Raw genomic sequence first — 21,770 nt, forward strand, 5'->3', positions numbered from 1 at the left:
GTACGCCAGGCTCGCGGCGGTCCCGCTTCCCGCGGGCGCAGAGGCGCGTTCCGGCCCGCGGGCAGAGCGGGGGAGCCGCCGAGCCCCGCGCAGCCTCCGCACAGCCCCCGCCGGCCGCTCCCGGGGGGAAAGAGGGGGCCAGGGCCACTCCAGCCCCGGGGCGCGTCCCCCGCCCGCGGGCAGCCGAAGCGCCGCTTCCGGGCTCTCCCGGGTTCCTGGGGGCTTCCCAGCGGGATTCTCCGCCAAGCCGCCGCCTCTCCGTTTTAGGCTGTGTCCCTTCAGTCAGCGGCGGGGGGAGCGGGCTCCGTAGGGGCCGCGGAGGTGAGGCGTGGGACGCTGCCTCACCCTGCCAGGGGGCTGCCGGCAGGCGGGCATGCAGGGAGGGGCGCACGGAGGGGATAAAGGAAGGGATCCGGGAGGGGATGTACGGAGGGATGCTACGATCCTGCAGCCACCTCTCCGAGCGGCGGAGGAATCTGCGGGCTCTGCTGTTCGCGGCGTGGCGGGGCTGCGTGTGCGGCGGAGGGATCGGCCGGCCCGCCGTGCGCCCGCCCCCTGCGCGGCGGCGCGGCCCCGCCGATATAGCGCGGCGCGGGGAGGCGCGGCCGTCACTTGGCGAGCGGCGCTCCGCGGGTGCGGGGCTGCGCGGGCAGGAGCGGCGGCGGCAGAAGCGGCAGGGTTTGCCTGGCGTGGCCGAGCATCCTCCAACTTGGAACTGTCCACCGGCGCGAGCTCCTGAACATGAGCCTCCTGCTTCTCTACCTGCTCGGATTGCTCCTCAGTAGCGGGCAAGGTAGGAGCGGGGCCGCCTTTTTCCTTTTTTTTTTTTTTTTTTTCCCCCTTTAATTGTTATTCTTACCTATGCTGTCCGCTCGCTCAGATTAACGGAAAAGAAACGGAGAAAAAAAATAAAGCAGTGCATTATCCTGGAACCAAATTAAGAAGGACCTAAAACTTGCTTCATCGCCCACCTTTTTTTTTTTTTTTTTTTTCCTCCCCCCTCCAGTCTTCAAGAGGTGTCATTTATGAGGAGAAAAAAAAAAAGCTGGACGGTGCTAGGTGCACTTAGGTGCTTTGCCTAGGGTTTTGCCTTTTTTTTTTTTTTTTTTTTTGCGCCCGATAAATAGAGATGAAGCGATTACAAAATGTATCTGCCGGGCACTGGTCTTTAAAATCCGCTTCTGCCCGCGGGGAAGGCAGTGCGGGCTTCGTTTTTAGGAGCAGGGAGAAGTGCTGGCGGTAGAGCCCGTGAGAAACCTGACCTGAAGTCTCCCTGTCGGGGTTTCTTCTCTCCGGAATCCCTTCCCTGCGCGCTGCCGGGACACCGAGCCCCCGGCTCAGGGGTGGCGGGGAGGGGAGGGCGCTGTCCGGGCCGCGGGGCTGTGTGCAGAGCCCTTGTGGCACGGAATAGCACCGCGGGGACAGGTGTGTGCGGGGACGGGGCGCGCTGGACTGGCGCCCTCGGGCACGCTTCCTCTTTTGCATATATATGTATATATATATTTATAAATATACATACGTACAATGCTTCGAGTAACGCGGACTCGGGGGTTGTGGTGTGGCCGCGGGGCTTGGTTTGTTTCCTGGGACTGAATTATCTATATAGCTATTTATTTGTTTATGTTTGGATGTCCCCTGCGTGATTAGTTAAGGATTTGTGCTCCTGGAAGAGACGGGGCGAAAGGGCCGCTAGGAGGGGCACAGCCGCTGGGTGAGGGATAACCACGGCGGTGTTTGGAAAGTGTTCGGGCAAGTTCCCGGCGTCCGGCCGGGGCGCTGAGCCGCGCGGGGCTGTCCCTGCCCCCGCTGCCCCCTGCTCTGTGCGAGGCTGCGTTCCCTGCACCTTGAAGGGGTGGGCGGCGGCCCCACTTCCTAAGGAGGTTTTAGGCGAGAAATAAACCCCACCCAGCCCGAATGCCCCAGCGGGGTGTCAGCGGGAGCGGCGGGGGCCGGCCCCGGGCCGCGCTGCCAACGCCGGGCACCAGGGGGCGGCCGAGCTCCACGGCGGTGCCGGGCAGTGCCCGGGACGGGGCGGCTTCGCCCCCGCCGCGCTCCCGGGCTGGCAAGGGCTGGATGTTTCACCCAGGGTGTCCTGTGCGGGGCTGGCAAGGTCTGCATGTCTCGCCCACGGTGTCCTGTAAGGGGGCAGCGAGATTTGTTGCGCTTAAGGAAGGGACGGGGGATGCGGGCAGGATGCCTTGAGGTACCAAGACTGCAGCTGCGAAGGTCTCCTTCCATGCATCTGTGGCTAAACCTCCCACCATCCAGGCGTTTCCGTTCGGCGACAATTAGCAAAGAGCCGCCAGGTGCTCTCAATTTCCATAGAAAAGCTTCCCTGCTTTTGCCACCCTGGGGTGAGCTGGGGGGGTCTCCCGAGAAGCAGCGATTCGGGAACAGTCTGGAGGTTTTTCAGTACAGCCAGCACTGGGATGGCACAGGAGGAGGAGAACAGGAAAGCTTCCTTCAGGTTTTGCGTTGATCTACCTGGGTGTAATAATGTGCGTAGAGATGTGGAATGTGCCTCCTCCATCGGAGGAAGGGTAGAAAGCGATTTTGTGAAGTGTGATTTCTGCAGTGTAGGAGGATTGCATAGTTTAGGTATCTTACTATCACAAATGTCAGGAGATAAATAATGGAGTGAAATTACAGATGCAATTAAGCTGAGTTTTAAAAATTATAGGATACATATGGGGGGGTGGAAAGAAGATGAGGAAAGCTGAACAAACCTAATATTGATAGTAAAATATTTCCCTCAATTCAAAGAAACAGCTTAGTTTTATTCCTTTTAATAAAGGAAGGGAATTGCATTGGCAGGGGAAGAGTATGATTTTTTTAACTGAGTGTAGAAATAGCAGAAATGTGCTGCCTTAATCCACAGCAGGGCATAGTAAATGGGAATGGTAGATGATCTGCATATGGAAAATACACCTATTTAGGTTGCTAGGGAAGAGGCATTTTCTACAGTGGTGTTTGGGAGGGAGTTTATTATTTTTAATTTTAATGAGCATTATTGAGGTGAGGGGTTTATTGTACATTTTTTATTTTTTAACACCACCTTGAAGTAATCTTGAGAATTTCTTAAAGTGAATCAAATCATTTGAGAGGCTATTCCAAAAACTCTTGGTTGTTGTTTTGTTTTGATTTTTTGTGGGAATGCAGTGGTGGGGAGCACTTACATCATCAACTGAAGATTGTGGTGCTTGTGAGGGTTACTTTTTTTGTTTGTTTTTAAGAAAAGCATTACTAAGTGAATATTAAATGATTATGAATTTTTTGATAGTTTGGATTGCTGTGAAAAGTCAGTAACTAGATTTGGATCATTTACTTTGGAAATATTGGAAGTCTTAGGTTCAGGATTTGTATTTTGAAGGATGTAGCTGCAGTAGATTTTATGAAGAATGGCTGAAGCTTTTCCTTTGAGAAGTGCTGGTGTTTAAGGCTAGAGAGAGGGAACTGTGCTGTATTTGTTCTGTTCCAGAAAATCAGAGCAGTTTGAGAACAAGGAGCAGACAACCACCCCCTCCCCCAGCCCCTTAAGTTAAGAGCTTATGAATGTCATAATTATCTACCAGGGCCAAATATTCCCTCTCCTAATTTCATCACAAGGGACGAGTTTAACTGGCAGTGTTATTAGGCTAAAACAAAAGGATTTTTTTTCTTAACCTTTCAAAGCTGTCCAGACAATTTATCCAGCGTGAATTAGCTTTGCTTTAATAAAAATTGAAACAAAATGAAACAAAATGCACACACAGACTCCCCATCATACCACAAACCAAAAAAAGAGCATACTGCACTCTGTAAATCTTCCTTTTAAGATATGTAGTGATAAAGAAAGTTCCCTTGGTTCTTAATAATGTCTAGAGACACTGACTTGAAGTGGATAAAATGAATGTCTTCCCAAATTATAAAATCCTATTTCTTTTACCCCTCTGCATAATACACACTTGTTTAGCTTAGCAAACTTTTTGAAGTTTTAGTAGAAAATGTTTTGCTTGTAGAATTTGTTTCTATTTTGTGCTCATCCAGGAGATTCATATGAGTGAGTACATTGTGCTTCAAGTTTCTTCTTTTCACGGCTTTGATATGGAGTGTCTTCTTGTTTTTCCTGCAGAGTTTCTCTTTACAAGTGGTTATAAGGGGCTGCTTGTTAATAATGAACATCCCCCCAGGGAGATGCCAGCATGTGTGTCTTACTCACTACCAGTCTGGAATCCTTCTTTCTGCTTTTTGTGTAGTGAACCCATGAAATTTGGAATTTTTGAAATCAGTGATTTTGCTTACTGGATTAAGTGGAACTATCGTTTTTCTGTGATTTTACACTGAAATCTGAAGCAGATCCTGGGACTTCAACCAGATGCTGTTTTCTACTACCAGTTGATTTGTGCAACTGCATTAAGATTAAAATACAGCTATTATCTTTTCTTCTCCTTTTCACCCTTCAAAAACAAACAAAAATCTGACAAAATCATGTTTGATTTTTCTATTTTAGGCTACATTCTCCTCTTCAGGTAAATATGAGAATCAAAATATCTGCCTGAAAATAAACCTGAACTGATGAGGACTTCTGAAACATTGACTTAAAAATAGATAGATGAGAAGTATGTAGAGAGCTTTGTTTTGTGCACTCCCATACAAAATGGAGTTAAGAGATACTTTTATCATTTGCAGTAGCTCTAAATCATGAAACATATGAATGATAAAGTCATAGACATAGAGCTTTAAAGTCTTGTCTAAGAGGTTGAATAGCATCATTTGAACTTTTCCTCTTACAGCACAACACATACTTATTTAGATAAGTCATTGTTTTTATCTATGGAAATGCTGCTGGATTGTTAAGATGAATTTATGTATGATTTGCTTTTCATGGCCACCTTATTCAACAAATATTTTGACAACAAATGCAGTATTTGTTTGCCCTTTCACTGACCTTTTCTTTGAGGCACCTTTCCCAAGTGGTTCATGTTTACTTACTGATTTTCTTTCAATTTGCTCCAGTAATCCCCCAGTTACATTCAGCACATGCCATTTGATTCCAGTACAATTGAGTCAAGTTAATGACATTTTGGGAAACGCATGTTTTAACTACACTGTAATTTGTGTCTGTGAGTTGCAAATCTATTCTTGAAAGAGTAGGATATGAACTTTTCCAGGTAAAGAATCTGGATAATGGCTGGCATTCATATTTTAAATAGTTTATATAAACTAATTTATGCCAGATGTTTTGTTTGTTTGGGGTTTTTTTTGTGGGGTGTTTTGTTTTTTTGGGGTTTTTATTGTGTGGTTTTTTTTTTTTTTTTAGCATACACATTTGCCTTATGAAATAAGGGCCGTGTAGTTGATGAAGTGTATCCTGAAGTTCTACAGGTCATTTGAATATAATTTTCAATGTCTCTTGAAATTGAGAAATAGAAGAGGCTGGAGGAGAAACTTACTGGTATCCTGACATATTCAAATCTGGAGGCTTGTTGGAGTTGGATAGACTAGATCCAGGCCTATTAGTAACTTGTATCTTACCACCAGTTTTTATTTTCACCTAAGCAATTAATCATGACCTAATTCTGACCTAGTGTCGTGGTTTCCACCTTGGTGTATTTAACTGCTTCTTAGTTTAGGCATTTGACTAGAATATTCAATTTTTTGTAACTAGTTGAAAACAGAGAATAATTTTTAATCTTAAATAGGGCATTCAGAGCACTACTTGCTGTTAATTCAAGAATTTGATGATGTCCAGCTTCAGTGATGTAGTTTTGCATTCTTTAACAAAATATTTTTATTGCTTTTGTAGCTCAATTTCTCTTAAAACTCTGTTTGAATGGATTTGTCTATTTTAAAGGATATCAGAAAACCAAGGAGTTAACTTAAGAAAGCAAGATACTCTTCAGATGCTTTGTGTTATGCCATAGCATCTTTAATGGGGTGTCTTCAAAAATCAGGGTTCCAAGGTTCTTATTTTCATTACATGCCTGAATTTTTGCATTATTTGTTATCTTTTGACTGATGATATCATTAATTGGAGAAGACATTTTCCAATTTGTTCTGATGTAGATGAGCAGAATTTTAATTTATTTACTAGAAAGAAGAGAAACAGGGAGAGTCATTTATCTGGTTAAAGCTATTTGTGGTGACATCTTACGATATTAAGATCTTCGTGTACTGGAAAAAAAATCCATGTAAGTGTTAATAAAAGTTATGTGGAAAGGACACAAAGAATAAAGGCACCAACAATGTAAGACATCCCTGTGTTCAGAAGACTGCCAAGCCTTTGAGTGTCCTGTGTTTGAGTGGCTCCATGGAAGCACTGTTGGTTGCACTAACCCAGAGGCTCATTCTAGCAAGAATCCATTGATTTCAGTGGGTTCACTGGAGTATTGAAAGCGTCTCTGGAAATGGCAGGAGGTAACCAGCTTTTATTTTTGAAATAGCATGAGATAGGCAATACAGTCCATTTATGCTGCGGCTATGATTTAGGAAATTATGATTAACAGAAAATTTCTCTTTGTGCATTAGCAACTGGATCATTAATGAATTCATGGGAGTAATAGCCTGAACTACAAGTCTAATGATCTACTGCAGAATGAGATATTTATAATGTAGTTCTTAGATATTGAGATAACTGTGAATATTGTCATTTGGGAAGCACTAGAACAGGTTTCATGCAGAAGTTGTGGATGTCCCTGGGATTGTTCAAGGCCAGGTTGGGTGGAGCTCTGAGCCACCTGGTCTAGTGGGAAGTGTCCCTCCCGATGGCAGTGGAGTTGGAATGAAATGGTCTTTAAAGTCCCTTCCAATCCGAGTCATTCTATGATTGTAGCCAAACTCTACTAATTCTAGTCATAGGAGAATTTCCATTGACTTAAGTTTGTGTTTGCATGAAAGACAAGTTGGATAGTTCTTTAAAAGCAGTTATTTTACTATCTCAAGCAGGTTAATTTGGGAAGGAAGGAGACAGTAAAGTTTATGAATTAAAAATTCCTTACATGGTTTCTGCATATTTAAGAACAATGCTAAAAAATTGCAGCCAAACACCTGATTAAATATTTTACCTGCTTCCTGCCTCTTGTGGAAAAGAAAAAAATGCAGTTTTTTGGTTTCACCCATTCTTTAATATGATGCATAAAGATCATTGCAAATAGCATGAAGAGAACAAGTCTTTCAGAAACCTGTTTTGGCAGGCATGGATATCTACTAACCAAGGGTGTAATTTGCTACCAGTTTCCATGGTCCAAGTATAATCTTGTCTGAAATATCCAGTTTCTGGATGGATAATACCCAGATGAAATTGGGAAGCAGCATGTAGTACTGTGGAGGTTTAGTCAGCCTCTTCAGTAGTCCTGCCTATCATTACTGAAATAAATTTCCTCTTAACTATACAAGTTCCTTCAAGAACTAGCTTTCCATAGAAAGCATAGATCTTTGATATGTTAATTTATGTTCATTTAAGATGTAGTGGCTGTCTTTGAGTAAAAAAAAAAAATTGAGAGGGAAATACAAGTGGCTCATTTTTGTTTTGCTGAGTTAAATTTTTCCTCCTACCAAAATTTATATTGTGACTTTAGGAGGCTGCACTGGTTTTTATTTAATGTTCTAATTACCTGAGTATTATTGCTAAACAGGGGACAAAGGTTGCTGAATAACCTCGTAATTTAGCAATAGTCAGAGCTGTAGCATCTGAATAACTCATAAGGATACTAATGAAACTTTTCAAGATGATGTTTCCCATTAGCTAGTACTAAACTGATTGTTTGCATTTCAGTCGTAATCTAAGTTGTTTGACCGGCTATGGTCCAAAATTCCTACTTGGAAATCACACAAGTCACTGTTCTGACCACTTTGCCCAAGAGGTGCCATTTGGAGTATAGTATGAATTCAGATTAAAAACACTCATTGCCAGCAATTTTCTTGCTACTAAAAGATGTTGCACCAGATTCAGTCAAGCTGCAAGTAATTTCAAACCCATTAACTTTGTAGACCTTTGTACTGCAGATGAATTTGTCTTGCATGAACTCAGGTCCATGGTTAAAATAATAAAGTATTGAAAACAGAGGCACATAAAGATGTGATATAGATAGATATAAATAGGAGGGGAGAGGCAATCTTGCCTTTTACTATGAACAGTTTTTTTAACTGATGATACAATGATTATTTTTTTTATTGTAACAGGAAATATGTAATCAAAGTGCAATGGTATTGTGTTAGTATTTTGACATTATTATTTTAGTTAGTCAAAGCAGAATAAGCTACAGATCCAGGGTAGTTTATTTGTGAGGAAGAGGCTAGCGAAGGAGGATATATTAAATGTACTGGAGACCAGTTTTCTGGAGTAGCATAGTACGGCATTTTTTTAAAAAGTTCTTGAACATACCACACTCATAAACTAATGTGATTACTGGATCCGGAAAAAGACTGATGTACTCCAGTAACCTCAACAGAGACTCAAAGCAGGAGGCATAAAGAATCAGGTAAGTACAGAACAAGAAGAGTGTTGATACTTCTGTTAGTGCAGCTACAATGTTCAGGGATGTGTCAGGTTATATCGTGTGATCTTCCTTAATGGTCTTGGCAGATCTTTGTTGCGTGAATTTGTTCTTAAATCTGCCAGTACTTTGATCTGCTTGGTACACTGTGTCAACAACTTACACAAGAGAAAAAGAAGTCTGAAAAAATAATGCTCAGTCCTTTAATTGAAGTGCCGTAAGTAATGGAGTCATACCAGTTCCTTACTCGACTCTTCCATGGCATTCATAATGGCAGAGAAGCTGCCCATCTCTTATGTGATGGATTCAGAACTCTGTATTATATTCATGGGCTTTCCAGTGAATTAATAACTTTTTTTTTTGCTTAGTTGTCAGTTCCTTAATTTTTTTTTGAAGCATTTTATTTTCCTACCCTTTGGTAATAGTTATCTTAACAAATGGTAATGTGAAGTACTTGAATTTTAAGCTGATTTGCATCAGGCCAATTGTAAAAAGGCTTCCTTGTTCATAAGTATCTCTTTTGCACTATGATCAGTGTTGCAAGTCCTGCCTTACAAGGGGTGGGGGCTAAAACTGGTCGAGCAGTAACCCTGGTGGAATAAATGCTGAGAGAGATTTGATTGCTAGAAAGATGATTCCCAGGGATGGAGCATATGGAAAGAGCAGAGGTACTTGAAAAGAAAGCTTGATATATGAGTAAATGGATATAGACTGGTTAAGAAAAACAAACCCAACCCTTCAGGATGAAAATTAATTTTTGACCAAAAAAGCAGTGACTCTGGATCATATGAACAGGAGGAAAAGAAGTATTGTTCAGAATCACAGAATGACATAATGTCCTGAGTTGGAAGGGACCCACAAGGATCATGGTATCCAACTCCTGGCCCTAGGCAGGAAACCCCAAGAATCCCACCATGTGCCTGAGAGCATTGTCCAGACGCTTCTTGAACTCTGTCAGGCTGGTGCTGTGACAGCTGCCCTGGGGAGCCTGTTCCAGTGCCCAACCACCCTCTGGGGGAAGAATCTTTTCCTTACATCCAACCCAAACCTTCCCTGCTTCAGGCCATTCCCTTGGGCCCTGTCACTGGTTACCACAGAGAAGAGATCAGTGCCTGGCCCTCCTCTTTCCCTCATAAGGAAGTTTTAACTGCAATGAGGTCTCCTCCAGGCTGAACAGACCAAGTGACTTCAGATGCTCCTCATACACCTTCCCCTCCAGACCCTTCACCATCTTCATTGCCCTCTTTTGGATGTTCTCTAATATAATTCCTATATTGTGGTAGCCAAAACTACACACAGCACTTGAAATGAGGCTGCATCACTTCTTAGTGCAGCCTTAAATTATTTGCCTTTTTATTATTATTATTATTATTATTATTTAGGAGTAATAGAGAATTGCAAAGACAACATTGCACAATGTTTAAACGTGGTTTTTGCTAACCACCTGAATGATCTGGTATGAGGCATCTGTATTTTGCAATAGAATCTTTGGTTTTGTTGCTTTCTCTTTGGTCTTTTGTTCCTGAATTCTAATTTTGTAAATTTTGTCTTATTCACCTTGAAATTTAAGATTAATTATATCCAGCTGGGCATTGCTGTCTGTAATAAATAATGCAGCAATTCGTGTACTCCTGTGCTTTCTCTGTTGGGGAACAATACCCAACTTCAGAGTTAAGCAAAAACTAATGCTGACTTTTCCCAGTAGAGACTGTTTGTAGTATAATATGAATGCTACATCTCCAGATTTTTATTTTCTTTTATTTTAAGAAAATGGTGTTTTGTGAGATGAGTTCTGCTAACAGAACTGTATACCCTGCAGCCACGTAACTCCCACTGAAGTTGAGAGTGTTTCCAGGGATTGTACTGATTGCACTTTTCAGGGTCTGATTGAATCTTTCAGGAGTTGTATAAATCCTGTGTGAGTATGTGGGAATTTTGATTCAGTGAAGAATAGAAAAATCAAGCTTTAACTTTATGTATATTTAAGTAGTGGGCATGTTTATAAGTAGTGCTGAAAAAGCATGGGGCTAATCCAAGAGCATGGAAGAACTGGAAGCTAAAAGGGTGTTCTGGTGTGCCAGGTTTGATTCAAGAGACGAAGTGAAAGAGGAAAAAAGAATATTTTTCTCTGTGGTTTTTAACAATAAATCCAAAGACATATTGTAAATATCGTAAACTACTGATTTCATTCTCTCCCTCTGGGAACATAGGCAAAAATTGCAGTTAATCATCACAGTCACTGAGCGGCAGCCCAGGCTATACCTGTGTTGGGAAGTTTACCATTCAGTGTGAAAATTCATCACTTGGTTTTGTTTGAGTTTTTGAAAGTTTTGATTTACTTGTTTGTTTTGGTCTGTGGCTTTGTGGCACTGGTCAAAATTGGTCTTCAGATGTTCAGTATTCAGGTTGTGCCTGCAGGTCTGTAAGTGCTGCTGTCTGAGCGATCAGAGGCTGCATGGATTTGTGCCAGTTTATGGCAATTCCACACATTGGGTTCAACAGCTTTTAGCATTTAGTCAAAATAATCCTTTCCAACACCTGTGCATTGCATTTCTGTGAATGTCTTTGGATTATACAGCCTGTGTGTGTATCAAATTTATGTTGCTGGGTTTGAGAACTCTCTCAGAGGTGGTGTTTTCTATATAGTTCTCCTAAACTTATGGTAGACTTACTCTGATTTTACCATTCTTGGAAGTAAATTTACAGAATTCTGTATACTGTCATGATAGTGATTTTCAGTTCTGAGCGCACGGTACAGTTCTGAGCGCATGATTTTTGTATATGCTGCTAATTTTGAAAACAATTTTGATGTTACATTCAAATTTCTGTATCATTTGCAAACATTAGTTTAAATCAAAAGATTCTTATCTGTGTTCTGAAATCTCAGGAATCACCTGTTTCACTTTGTGCAAGCCCTTTGTGTTGCACTCACAGCCTTTTATTTTTTTCTTGTGGTCCTAGGTACATGAATGAACACTTTATCTGCTGCATAAAAGAGCAGAATTGGCTGGGGAAACTATTAAAGAGAGTAAAAATGGTGATGAAAAGAAATGGACTTCTCTATGAATCATGTATTTTGAGTTTTAGTTACATATGATCTGATTTAGAAACAACCCAAACGAGCACAACTAAGCAAACCCAGAAATCGTCCTTTTAAAGGGAAAAGTCCTTCTGCTGTTAGATGGAGTTCTGATTTCTGTTCTTCTGTGCCCATTTTAAAACAGGACAGATAACTGTAGCCAGTGAGCGGACCAGAAAATTAAAAGACTTTATCATCATGTAAATATTATAAACGCTATTCTAAAGAAATCTTACTTTTTTTTAGTGTGATTGGTGAATGCTGCTATTGCTTTATTGCACCTGAAATATGTTTGTGACTATTTTCCAGACTATGAAAGTCACTGAGTAGTGTTCTAAAAGTTTTTTAGTCTTTAGGCATGTAAGTCAATGCAAGGTAGCTCTGCAGAAAAAACATTTCTGTTCATGACTACACCAACTCTATTTCCTGTGACCTGCAGATATTAAGTAAGTAACATCCCTATCTGTCTGCCTGTAGAAAATCCTGTTTCTGCAGTGATGGTCTGGTTTTACCCATGAAAATGACTGAATTATCTAATTACATTTATGAACGTTTGATCAAGAAAACCAGTGTTGTAACGGGGGGAGATGGGAAACTCAAGCAGTAGGGAGGAGCAACCCTGAGTGTTTGTTGGAAGGTTTGTGTTCTCCTCCAACAAGAGATGCTTCTTGGTCATTGGTGGGGGTTTTCTGGTGGTTGATGTTGTTTTGGTTTTTTGTTTGGGGGTTTGGGGTTTTTTTGATGTGTTTTTTTATTGTGTGTTTTTGTTGTTTTTTTGTTGTCTTGTTTTTTTTTTTAAGGGGTAGGGCTGCTAAAACAAAGCATTCTGTTTTCATAGTCCAGAGGTGTATTCATAGAATCATAGAATTGTTAAGATTGTCAAAGACCTTTTAAGATTATCAACTATTGACCCAGGATCACTGCCATGTTCACCACCAGACTGTGTCCTCTGCCATATCCACACGTTTTTTGAGTGCTTCCAGAGATGGTGACTCCACCAGTTTCCTGGGAAGTCTGTTTCAGTGCCTTACAACTCTTTCCATGTTTTTTTTTTTTTCCTAATGAAAGCATCACACAAAGTTTCATGTAGCACTCATAAGACTGGGAGACAGTCCTTGTGCTTAAAATTCTGTTACCTCAGGTTTTTCTGAAATTCAATCCTAAAAATAGCTGCACGTGTCTATGACAAAGAATTACTAAACCAGCAGAAATGAGAATATAAGCTTTTCTAAGAACCTGCTAGGAAAAAAAAACTGCACAGTGAAGCAAAAGCTGCTTTTCAAAAGTAAATACTTTAATACAAAAAAAACTTGTATTATCAGTCTAATTGTTCATGAAATACCTTTGTGTATAAGGCTTAATTCCTATCTAAAAAAATATTTGCTTGTTTTGATTTTATGTTGGGATGGGGTTTTGGGGATACTTTGGAGTGGGTTTTTGGGCTTTTTTTGGTTTTTGCCTTTACATTATAAAAATACTTTTACTAGTGTCTTACAAGAATTAAAATATGAGTGAAGTCATGCCCCTATGGATATTTTCTTCCTTAATTGCTGTGAAATGAAACAAAAAGAAACTTGAGAAATGTCAGAGTCCATCATGAATCCAGAATTGAACCAGCTATTTTGATTTCATTTCAGTGCTTTAACAGTCATCCTGCTTTTATTTTATGATGAGATTTAGAGTCAAAACTGACATGAAAATTTGCCCTGATTGTAAACTGGTTTCACTTTTGTTTTTTGGGGCTGTGTATGTTGATTCCAGGAGCTCTGTCTTAAATGGGCCTAAGCCGAGGCTGGAAATGTTTGATGGGTTTGATTTGTCATTTCTTTTGAATCCTAAGGAGTATCCCCCAGAAATCTGTATTTAAATCCGCAGAGTAGCAAGGGGAATGATCAGTGGTTCTTTTTAAGAAGTCAAGGAATCAAAATAGAAATGTTCTTTTTGGTGGAAAAATAGATTGGGGGGTGGGGAAGGGAAGGGAGAGGAATAAAAACAACAACAAAAAACCAGCACAAAGCCAAAAAAACACCCTACTGAGGGTGAAAACACCCTGTAAAACATGTATTTAAATGTTAATGTTCCCCTCTCACTATTTTGACCCTGCATCAGAAGTTACTTCTTTATGGTTTTGAAATAAGAGCTGAGAGCATATATATCTCTGAAGCAGTAAATTCAATAACCAAACTGTTTTCCTTCCATGGCCAACCAGGCTGTTTTGGTTTCTAAGGTGGTTGTGAATGCTGGACTGGTAACACTTCAGGTGGATGAAATTGGGTGAGAAAGATGTTGCCAATATTAATATGTTCAAAGCCTGACCAAGCTTTTTTCTCTTTTTCTGCAAACTCCATTTGCCAGACTGGTTATCTGTAGTTGAGGTTTTGTATCTTTTGGGAGTGTAGGTGGACCTACTTTTGTCTTCCTGTTTTGTTTCCATTTAAACACAGGTGACATGGTGTTACACAGCTGTCTTTGTATGATCCACAAACACACTGAAATACTAATGCAGAATTAATTACTGATAATATTAGTTTCAAATACAGAAATAGCTAAATAATTCTATTAATTCAATCGTGGTAATGTTTTAAAAAGGCAGTATTATTATTTAGGCAAGTGTTTTGAGCGAGCAGTTTGTAGGGTACCCAATGCTGGTGCAACCCTGTGTAGATTCTTTAATCACCAGAGTAGAAATGGGAAGGGCTCTGGAATGTAGACTGGAATGCACAATCCCTGATCCCTTAGCACAACTTGGAGAACAGGGTAATTAGAGGGGCAAAATTTATGTGTCCTCTTTGTTGTTTGTACGCACGAGAGGTTATCTCTTGCTGTAAATTGGATTAACTGTATAAACAGTAGCATAATTTAATTAAAAAGTCAGGTCTAAAAGACTTGGAAAAGAACAGTGGAAGAACAAGAAGGGGATTGTAAAGAGAAGAGAGATACAGAGAATGCAGCTGTTCTTTTGTACAAGTAACTGATTTAGCTCATATATATTGACCTATTTCAATAGAGCAGAATTTCTTTGTGTTTTAACCATTGGCAATGGAGAGAGCTGGGGATTCAATATTCCAGTAGAAGCTTCTTTAAACCTGTGTGTAAGGGCTGTTGAAAATGCATATTTTATATCTTAAACCAATCATATTTCATAAAATCAATCACGACCTCCTTCTGCTGATCTATGAATATTCATCCTTACGCTTCTTCCCCAGACAACTTGGAAAAATGGTGATGTGCCTTTGAAATGGATATATATAGTTGTTTCTTCAAAGTCAGTAACATAACTTCTATATAACTATTCTGGTGCTTGGATGCTGTTCAGTGTACACTCAGTTACTGAAAGGAGTGTTTTGGGCAGCTTCCCTTCTTGCAGCCATGGTGGTGGCATGAGAGGCACACACAGGTGCCCCTGCACTGCTTCTGCAGAGGTCTGAGATGCACTGCTCCCCTCCTAGCTTCTGCAGGGTTAAAATAAGACCACATTTCTCTCTTTCTGTAGGGACTACTCAGATGAATAAAAGTATAACTTACAGTAACACAAACAAGATAAATTATGATTAAAATTGATAGCATGTATCACTGGAGTAACTCAATACAGAAAGGCAGTGCAGCTTGCTCAGAGATACAAGGACTTTTTTGTGTGTGTATAGAATAGTTTTCATTTCTCTATTTGGTTGGATCTTTTATAGATATATTTTAGTTTCTCTTATCTTTGATTAGTATTTAAACACTTCTTGAAAATGATGTGGGTATCTTAGTAAAAAGTATCCCTTTTATTACTTAAATGAAAATGTGGGGGGGGGGGAGGTTTCTCATGTTTAAATAGGCTTCTTGACAAGAACAGTTACAGTTTTATTAGAGGTTAGTTTGTTGCATGTAGTATGTACCTTGATTTTTTAATCTTGACTGTTGATTTTTACAGACCAAATCTGTCACTTTGGTACACAAGATGTTTTATTTAATCTCCAGTCTTTAATTCAGCCTTCTGAAAGACGGACCTTTTTGAGTGCAAAGTTCGTTGTCATGTTGCTGGTGTGTGTTTCTGACCAGAATGCAAAGTAGCTTGAATCCATACATTCTTTTTTTCCTGTACTGGGATAGCTGCCAAATCTATGTCAGCGATTAACTTCTGAATGCGTCAGCTGTAACAAATACAGTTCATTGTTTCTTGACTAGTTAACAGCTAGTTTAAAAGGCAGGAACAGCCTCAAATGAAAGGGAAGTCCTGTACATTTTGTATCAAAAATCCTCAGCCTCTTAAACCCACTGAAAAAAAAAAAAAAAGAAAAATCAGTTCTAGGAGGGATTTTTAGGCAGTTAAAAATACTTAGCTGATTCTTCAAGTCAAAATATGCCAGATAACTCCATCGTCCAGTTATCTGACAAAATTATGGTCAGTTACAGGTAATTTTCAATAAAGGGTTATATCATTCAATATCTGAACTTCTGTTTCACTTGTGTGTAAAGCAAAACACCAACACCCCTTTTCCTCCTTCCCTCTGCCCCCACCCCCCCAAAAAAAATACCACAAGAAATCTCTCTTGAACTGTTAGAATAATATTTTAGGTACTGGTAAGAAAAAAAGTATCACAAGAAAGAAAAAAATTTAAAAAGAACTTATTTGGAGAACCTGAGAGTGTGGGGATTGTCTAAAATTAAGTGCAAAATCAGTTTAGAGGAGTGAGATGATAATAATACTCTTCTTCTTCACAGACATGCATGTTCTAATTATTAATCTTCAGTATTTCTTAAGTTTGCAAGCTTTTTTGCACAAAGTTACAATTATGTAATATTCATGTTCTGCCTATATTGTTTTTGGTAAATTTTCCTCTGCAAGTGAAATTTGAATGGTTTGCTGTGAACATTTAAAATCCACTGTGTATTTAATTAGTTTTTTAAGATTCATGTAGACCTCTTCTTTTCCAAATTTTAAATCAGTTACGCCAGCAGAAACGTTTTGCTATTCAAACTGCAATTTTAGTACACGTTTGACATTTTCTGCTTTAATTTTAGTATTTTTTTATTTCTGTCTTGAGCTCAGCATGAAGATACTGATAGTAAGTGAAGACAAAAGGGGTTGTTGTAACAGGTGTCATGTTCAATTTCTTGCATAAGAGGGCAGATTCAGTTTTTTTCTTACAGTGGTGACAGCTATAAAGCTTTGCTGAGATGCAGAATTATTTTGTTTTACTAGTTCATTTGAGCAGTTATTTTTAGATTGCAGCAAGTGAAAGGTTTGGATGTCCTGTTGGGCAGAGCAGAGACAGAGGAAGCCATGCAACGACAGGAGGAAATCTATGCTGTTATTCCTCTATAAAAATCCAGCCAAACAAAAACACTCTCTGGAAAACACAGATTGGGATCATACTGAACAGGTGATTTGAGTAAGTTGTTGGAGCAAGCTAGACTGCTAGGTGAATTCTTAAATGCAAGGAAAGTTATGGGAGACTACCATTTCTTAACTTCCGTAAAATAAGTTATGTATGTTAAGAGAGTGAAGTAGGGAGGGAAGAAGTCTTTGCACAGCTAGGAATTCTAGACTTTCAGTATAGATTTGTGGAATGAAATGTTACCTCTCAACAGCTTATGCAGAGGGGAGTACTCACACATAATGTGCGGACTGTGAATCCCAGACCCCCAGCACTTGCTCCTCCTGCTCTATGCCCCCTCCCCCCCCCCATTCCCGTAGTTTCCTTCTTACACAGGAGTGCTGTTTCATCCCAAAGGACTTAAGGCAGCGCTTCCCCCTATGCACGAGTCAGAATGTTACATCTTTGTGATGCATGATTATCTGTCGAACAGTGGTTGTGACTAACTAGCAGGATTTTTCTATCCTTAATGTGCATGGTAGAAAACAGGAGTGGTGCTCTCTCCCTCCGCCCCCTCCTTTCTCTTCTCTCCCTTCTGGTGAGACCTGTAAGCCTTAGAAAAAAAGCCAATTTCAGATACCTAAATAAAAAATTGTAGTAATTCCCATCTGATATGCAAACTGTCTTTAACTCAAGTTATACACTTGCAGCTCAGATCTTTCTGAAGTCTCAACCACTCCCACCATAATTTCCTGCTGTTACTTTTAGTAACTCTTCTAGAGCTTGCTGCTGATGGTGAACACATTCTGAGTTGATCCTATGCATTCTTGAATCCAAGATCTTTTCAATTCATTATTGTAATGCCAAGATTTTTTAAGGAGGTGAAGGAGGTTTTAAAAAGGGCAAAGGAAAACTGATGGCAAGGGGTAGTGATAAGGAAGGCTTCCGAATTGCAAGTGGTAATTTCCATCCCATGATCTTAAATGAAAGTGAGGATTCACTGGCAAATTCTGTATTTTTGTTTAAAAGGTAAAAGATGTCTGGCCAGTACAGGTTTGCTGCTCTTGCACAAGGCTGTATGTGTAAATATAGCCTATAGTCTCATACACCAGAAAAATATAAATAATTTTATTTAGTTATACCATTTTTCCATATTCCAGTGAAATCTGCTGTTTTAATACTGTGTTCAATTCATTTTTAGGAATAAGTGCTCATGCAAGATGAGAAAGGGTATCAGGACATGTGAGCAAATAGATTTGTTTACTCCAGAGTGGAGAGGGGATGTATTTGGAGTCTTTAACAATTCAAGAGTGGCAAGTGGAAGGAAAGAGAATTATTCTTTAAAGCATGTGCATGGTGAAGGAACAAATGAATTTGAGCTGACTAAACAGCTTTAGTGTGAAAATGTAAAGATTACTTCTGTCCGTAACAGCAAAGAAAATTGGAACAGCCTTTAAAAAATACATGTATAAAATGAAGTGATTTTAAGGGGGTAAATGGATTTGAGGATGATGTTGTAATGCTGTGCCTACAGAAGGACACTAATTCTTTTATCCCAAATGTGCTGGTTTTGTTTAAGTTATTATTGGAATTAAACCCAGAAATTTCTTCTATAAGTCTGTATTTGGTAAATTAAAAAGTAAATTGAAATGAACTATTTAATACTTAAAATAATCCATTATAATGATGAACATATATTCAGGAATTTTCCAGAATTTCAGGTGTGTAAAATCTATGCAATGATTTATCATGCAGTGAGAATCATCTCAGTTTTCACTTATTTCATGTTCTCATTATGGATTAGTGATGACTAAGTACAAAATTTGAGATTAAAAAATAGGTAGCGATTCATAAATACTTTGAAATATTACTGTAGAGTCCACTCTTGTACACCAAAATAAATCGTTTCTAGATTCTTTGACTTCACAAAATAAGTAGCAATTCTCAAACAGTAGAAAAAATAGAAATTATGGCCATTAGAAAAACAGAAGCGTTAACTTTTTTGTGGAACTGCTGAAAACTTTCTGGGTATATTTAAAGAAGAATCTGGTATTTAGAGAAGTCATAGCCAAGTAAGTTTTGCCAAACTGTAACTGAAAACATGAAATGATAGGTATTTGTACTCTCTGTAGAGGAGACCTTAAAAAGTAACTGATCTTGAAGAGAAGAATTTTCCCTGTGACTTTTGTATATGTTTTTAAATAATTAATGATAAGACAAAATTCTGCCTTTTTCCTGTGATTGTGTCATTCATTTCTTCGATGTAGCTGTTTTTTCTGGCCTTTCCAGTCAGCAAAGAAGGCTGGATACCTCTAAGGTAGGAAAATGTTCTCCTAAATGTGCTCTATTTATGGTTTCAATTAATGCTGTAGAAGCAACTTTGCCTAAGAAAAAAAAGAAAATCATAGTTCCAGCAAATAACTTGCATTCAACATGTCAAAGTCTACATGTCACACATTCCTTGAAAAGAAAGGACAAATGGAAAGAGTCTGGAATGTTTCATATCCTCTCTTATGAAACAGCAGTATCGTTGGCAGGATATACTTCCAAATTTTCTAACTTAACAAATAGGTTTTTTTCTTTTATTTGTAAGTACTCTGCTATGTAAATCAAAGTTGTTTAGGGTTTGTTTAAAATTATATTGCTCTGTAATTTAGGTTATAAGATTTACCACCAAAAAAAAAAAAATCATACATATTGGTCACATTTTTCTAATCGGATACAGCTGATGAATATCAGTGTAATCAATGGGGGAAAGAAACTTATGACACTCTAATGTTTCGTTCATATGATTTGGAAGTATATCAAAATATCCAAGCATATGTCAAAGTACATAATTTTTTTGTAGTTATAGTTTGTGGAAGACAATGTTTTCCAGTCATTTATTCTCAATTCTGTTAAATCCTGTTTACCACCTAATAATTGCTTGAATGTGTTTTGTTTGATCATAAACCTTGGACCCTTGTATTCCATCAGAAAACACGGATAACACTTTGTGATGTACACGAGCTCACACAGGTTTAGAAGATGCTAATTTCTTCCTGCTTCCATGTAACTGCTCTTTTTATGCATATTATTCTAGTATCTAATACAGCCTGATATATGTTACCAAGTTTTTGGAAACGCTTGGTTTCTATTTCTGGTCTGTGTTCAAATGCCCTTCTGGGCTCACATTAAATCATTAAATGGCACAACAACTCCAATTTAGTGTGTCCTTAGTTGATACATCCCATCAAGGATTCCATATTAGAACACAATCTTTAGCTTTTTGCAGAACACTAACCACAGGGCTTCCACCTGCGTTCCCTAAACAGGTTTGGCTAGGTGCAATTGAGTGAGAGACCTGTAATTTAGAAATAAAGTGTTGGTTTTAAAAACACCTCTGAAAACAATCTTCACTTTGCTACTTTATTCTTAATTTTTTGACATATTAAATCTTGTGTCAGAGGACTATAAATGAATTAACATAAAATACTTGCAGTGTGTTTTTTCTTTGCTTGCAATGTCTTAATTCTGTGTTTTAAAAAAAGGTAACAAAGTATTATTAAAAAGACTTCATATCTCTCATGATATCAATGTATTTTATACTTTTCTCTCTATGTCAAATCAAAAAGAATACTCTCGAGTACATACTCTGAAAAATTAAAAGAATTTAGAACAGGGGGTTTCTAAGGCAATTGCGTATGGAGATGATATTATTTTTTTAAGGTACTGAAGGACTAAGCCAAATCAAAAGTGCAGTGAAGAATAGGGAATGACATTCTAGATCTGAAGAAAAGAATGCCTACTTTTTAGTTCTTGTGAATACTAAAGATCTGAAAAATTATGTAGATCGACAGACGCATAAAATTAACAGGGCTTTTTCCCAGGGGAAACCATCTCCAGCTTCGCTTTGTGATGCAATTTGTAATAAGCTAAATTGGAGGTTTGGTGCTTGCAATTTTGACATGCAGCCAGTTATGAACTTCTCCACCAACCTAGCTCCAGATAATCTTCCTGATTGCGAGTCTACTGGTGTCTCTGCCCTTGGAAGTGGGTGATGTTTACATAGAAGACATGGTTTAGGTACTGCAGTGTCTTTGGCTGGAGATGGCTGGAGGGTCAAGATTAAACAGTGCCTTCCTTGTTTCTCAGCCTTCTTTTCTCCATTATCTACATCCAGCAAGGACTTAAGGGTGAAAGAATGCTTGTTCTTCTGGTTATCTAAAGCAGGGAGGTGCTTACGAGTGGATTGCCCTGTTAGTGTAGAACGTGGAAAGGATGGGATGACTCTACCACATCGTCCAAATGTTGTATTTGCTTATATCTGTTTCCTAAAGCTGTTTGTATTTCCCTTAAAATACACATTGCATTGTGAAGAAACACAGTGCAAGTGGCATGGCAGACCCTAAAGGAAATAATGTGCTGTTCCCATAATCTGCCTCTGTGAAGAGAGCAGCCATGTATTGTCTTCAACAATCACATTTTTTATTGCTATCACTTAAAACTTAGGTTTTTCTGGTATCAGTTGGATATATTCAAGAAGCAGCAGATCTGCTGATGCAGCTGCCTTAAATTACTTTGTCTTTTGTTTGTGTTAAGAAGTTATTAACATACACATGCTGGTGAAAGAGTGTTATGCTGCAGGCTTGTATTTGAACTGGTTCTCTGGTTGAGTGACTGCTGCTGAGCCTTTGTAATGAATTTCTGTATGAATTTATGAATTTCTAAGATCAAATCTGTGAGGATTTTTCAGAATATTTTTTACCAATTTTTGGCCGTCTCTATATGTTAATGTTAGTGGCAGATACAAAGTATATGTCCCAGTTAAGTAGTTAATTCAGAGATTTTCTTTTTTTTTCCTTCATTGGTTTAATTTACAGTAACAATTTTATATTATGAAGTTCCTCCCACTGTCTCTGTACATAAATCTGT

General features: G+C 39.2%; 1 protein-coding gene across 2 annotated transcripts in view; it reads left to right on the forward strand.

The window, feature by feature from the left end:
- Positions 1-597: 597 nt before the first annotated feature.
- NCAM2 (neural cell adhesion molecule 2) overlaps positions 598-21,770 on the forward strand; it is a 281,727-nt gene continuing 260,554 nt past the window's right edge. For both annotated transcript variants that reach the window (XM_042022335.1, XM_042022337.1), the window contains exon 1: positions 598-793. In XM_042022335.1, the coding sequence (XP_041878269.1) occupies positions 742-793 (52 nt within the window). In that variant the 5' untranslated portion in view covers positions 598-741. The remainder of the gene's footprint in view (positions 794-21,770) is intronic.

This window comes from Corvus kubaryi, unplaced genomic scaffold (genome assembly GCF_017639235.1).
Source record: "Corvus kubaryi isolate FWS band 111438036 unplaced genomic scaffold, C.kubaryi_AGA036_p1.0 37199, whole genome shotgun sequence".
Taxonomy (NCBI): Eukaryota; Metazoa; Chordata; class Aves; order Passeriformes; family Corvidae; genus Corvus; species Corvus kubaryi.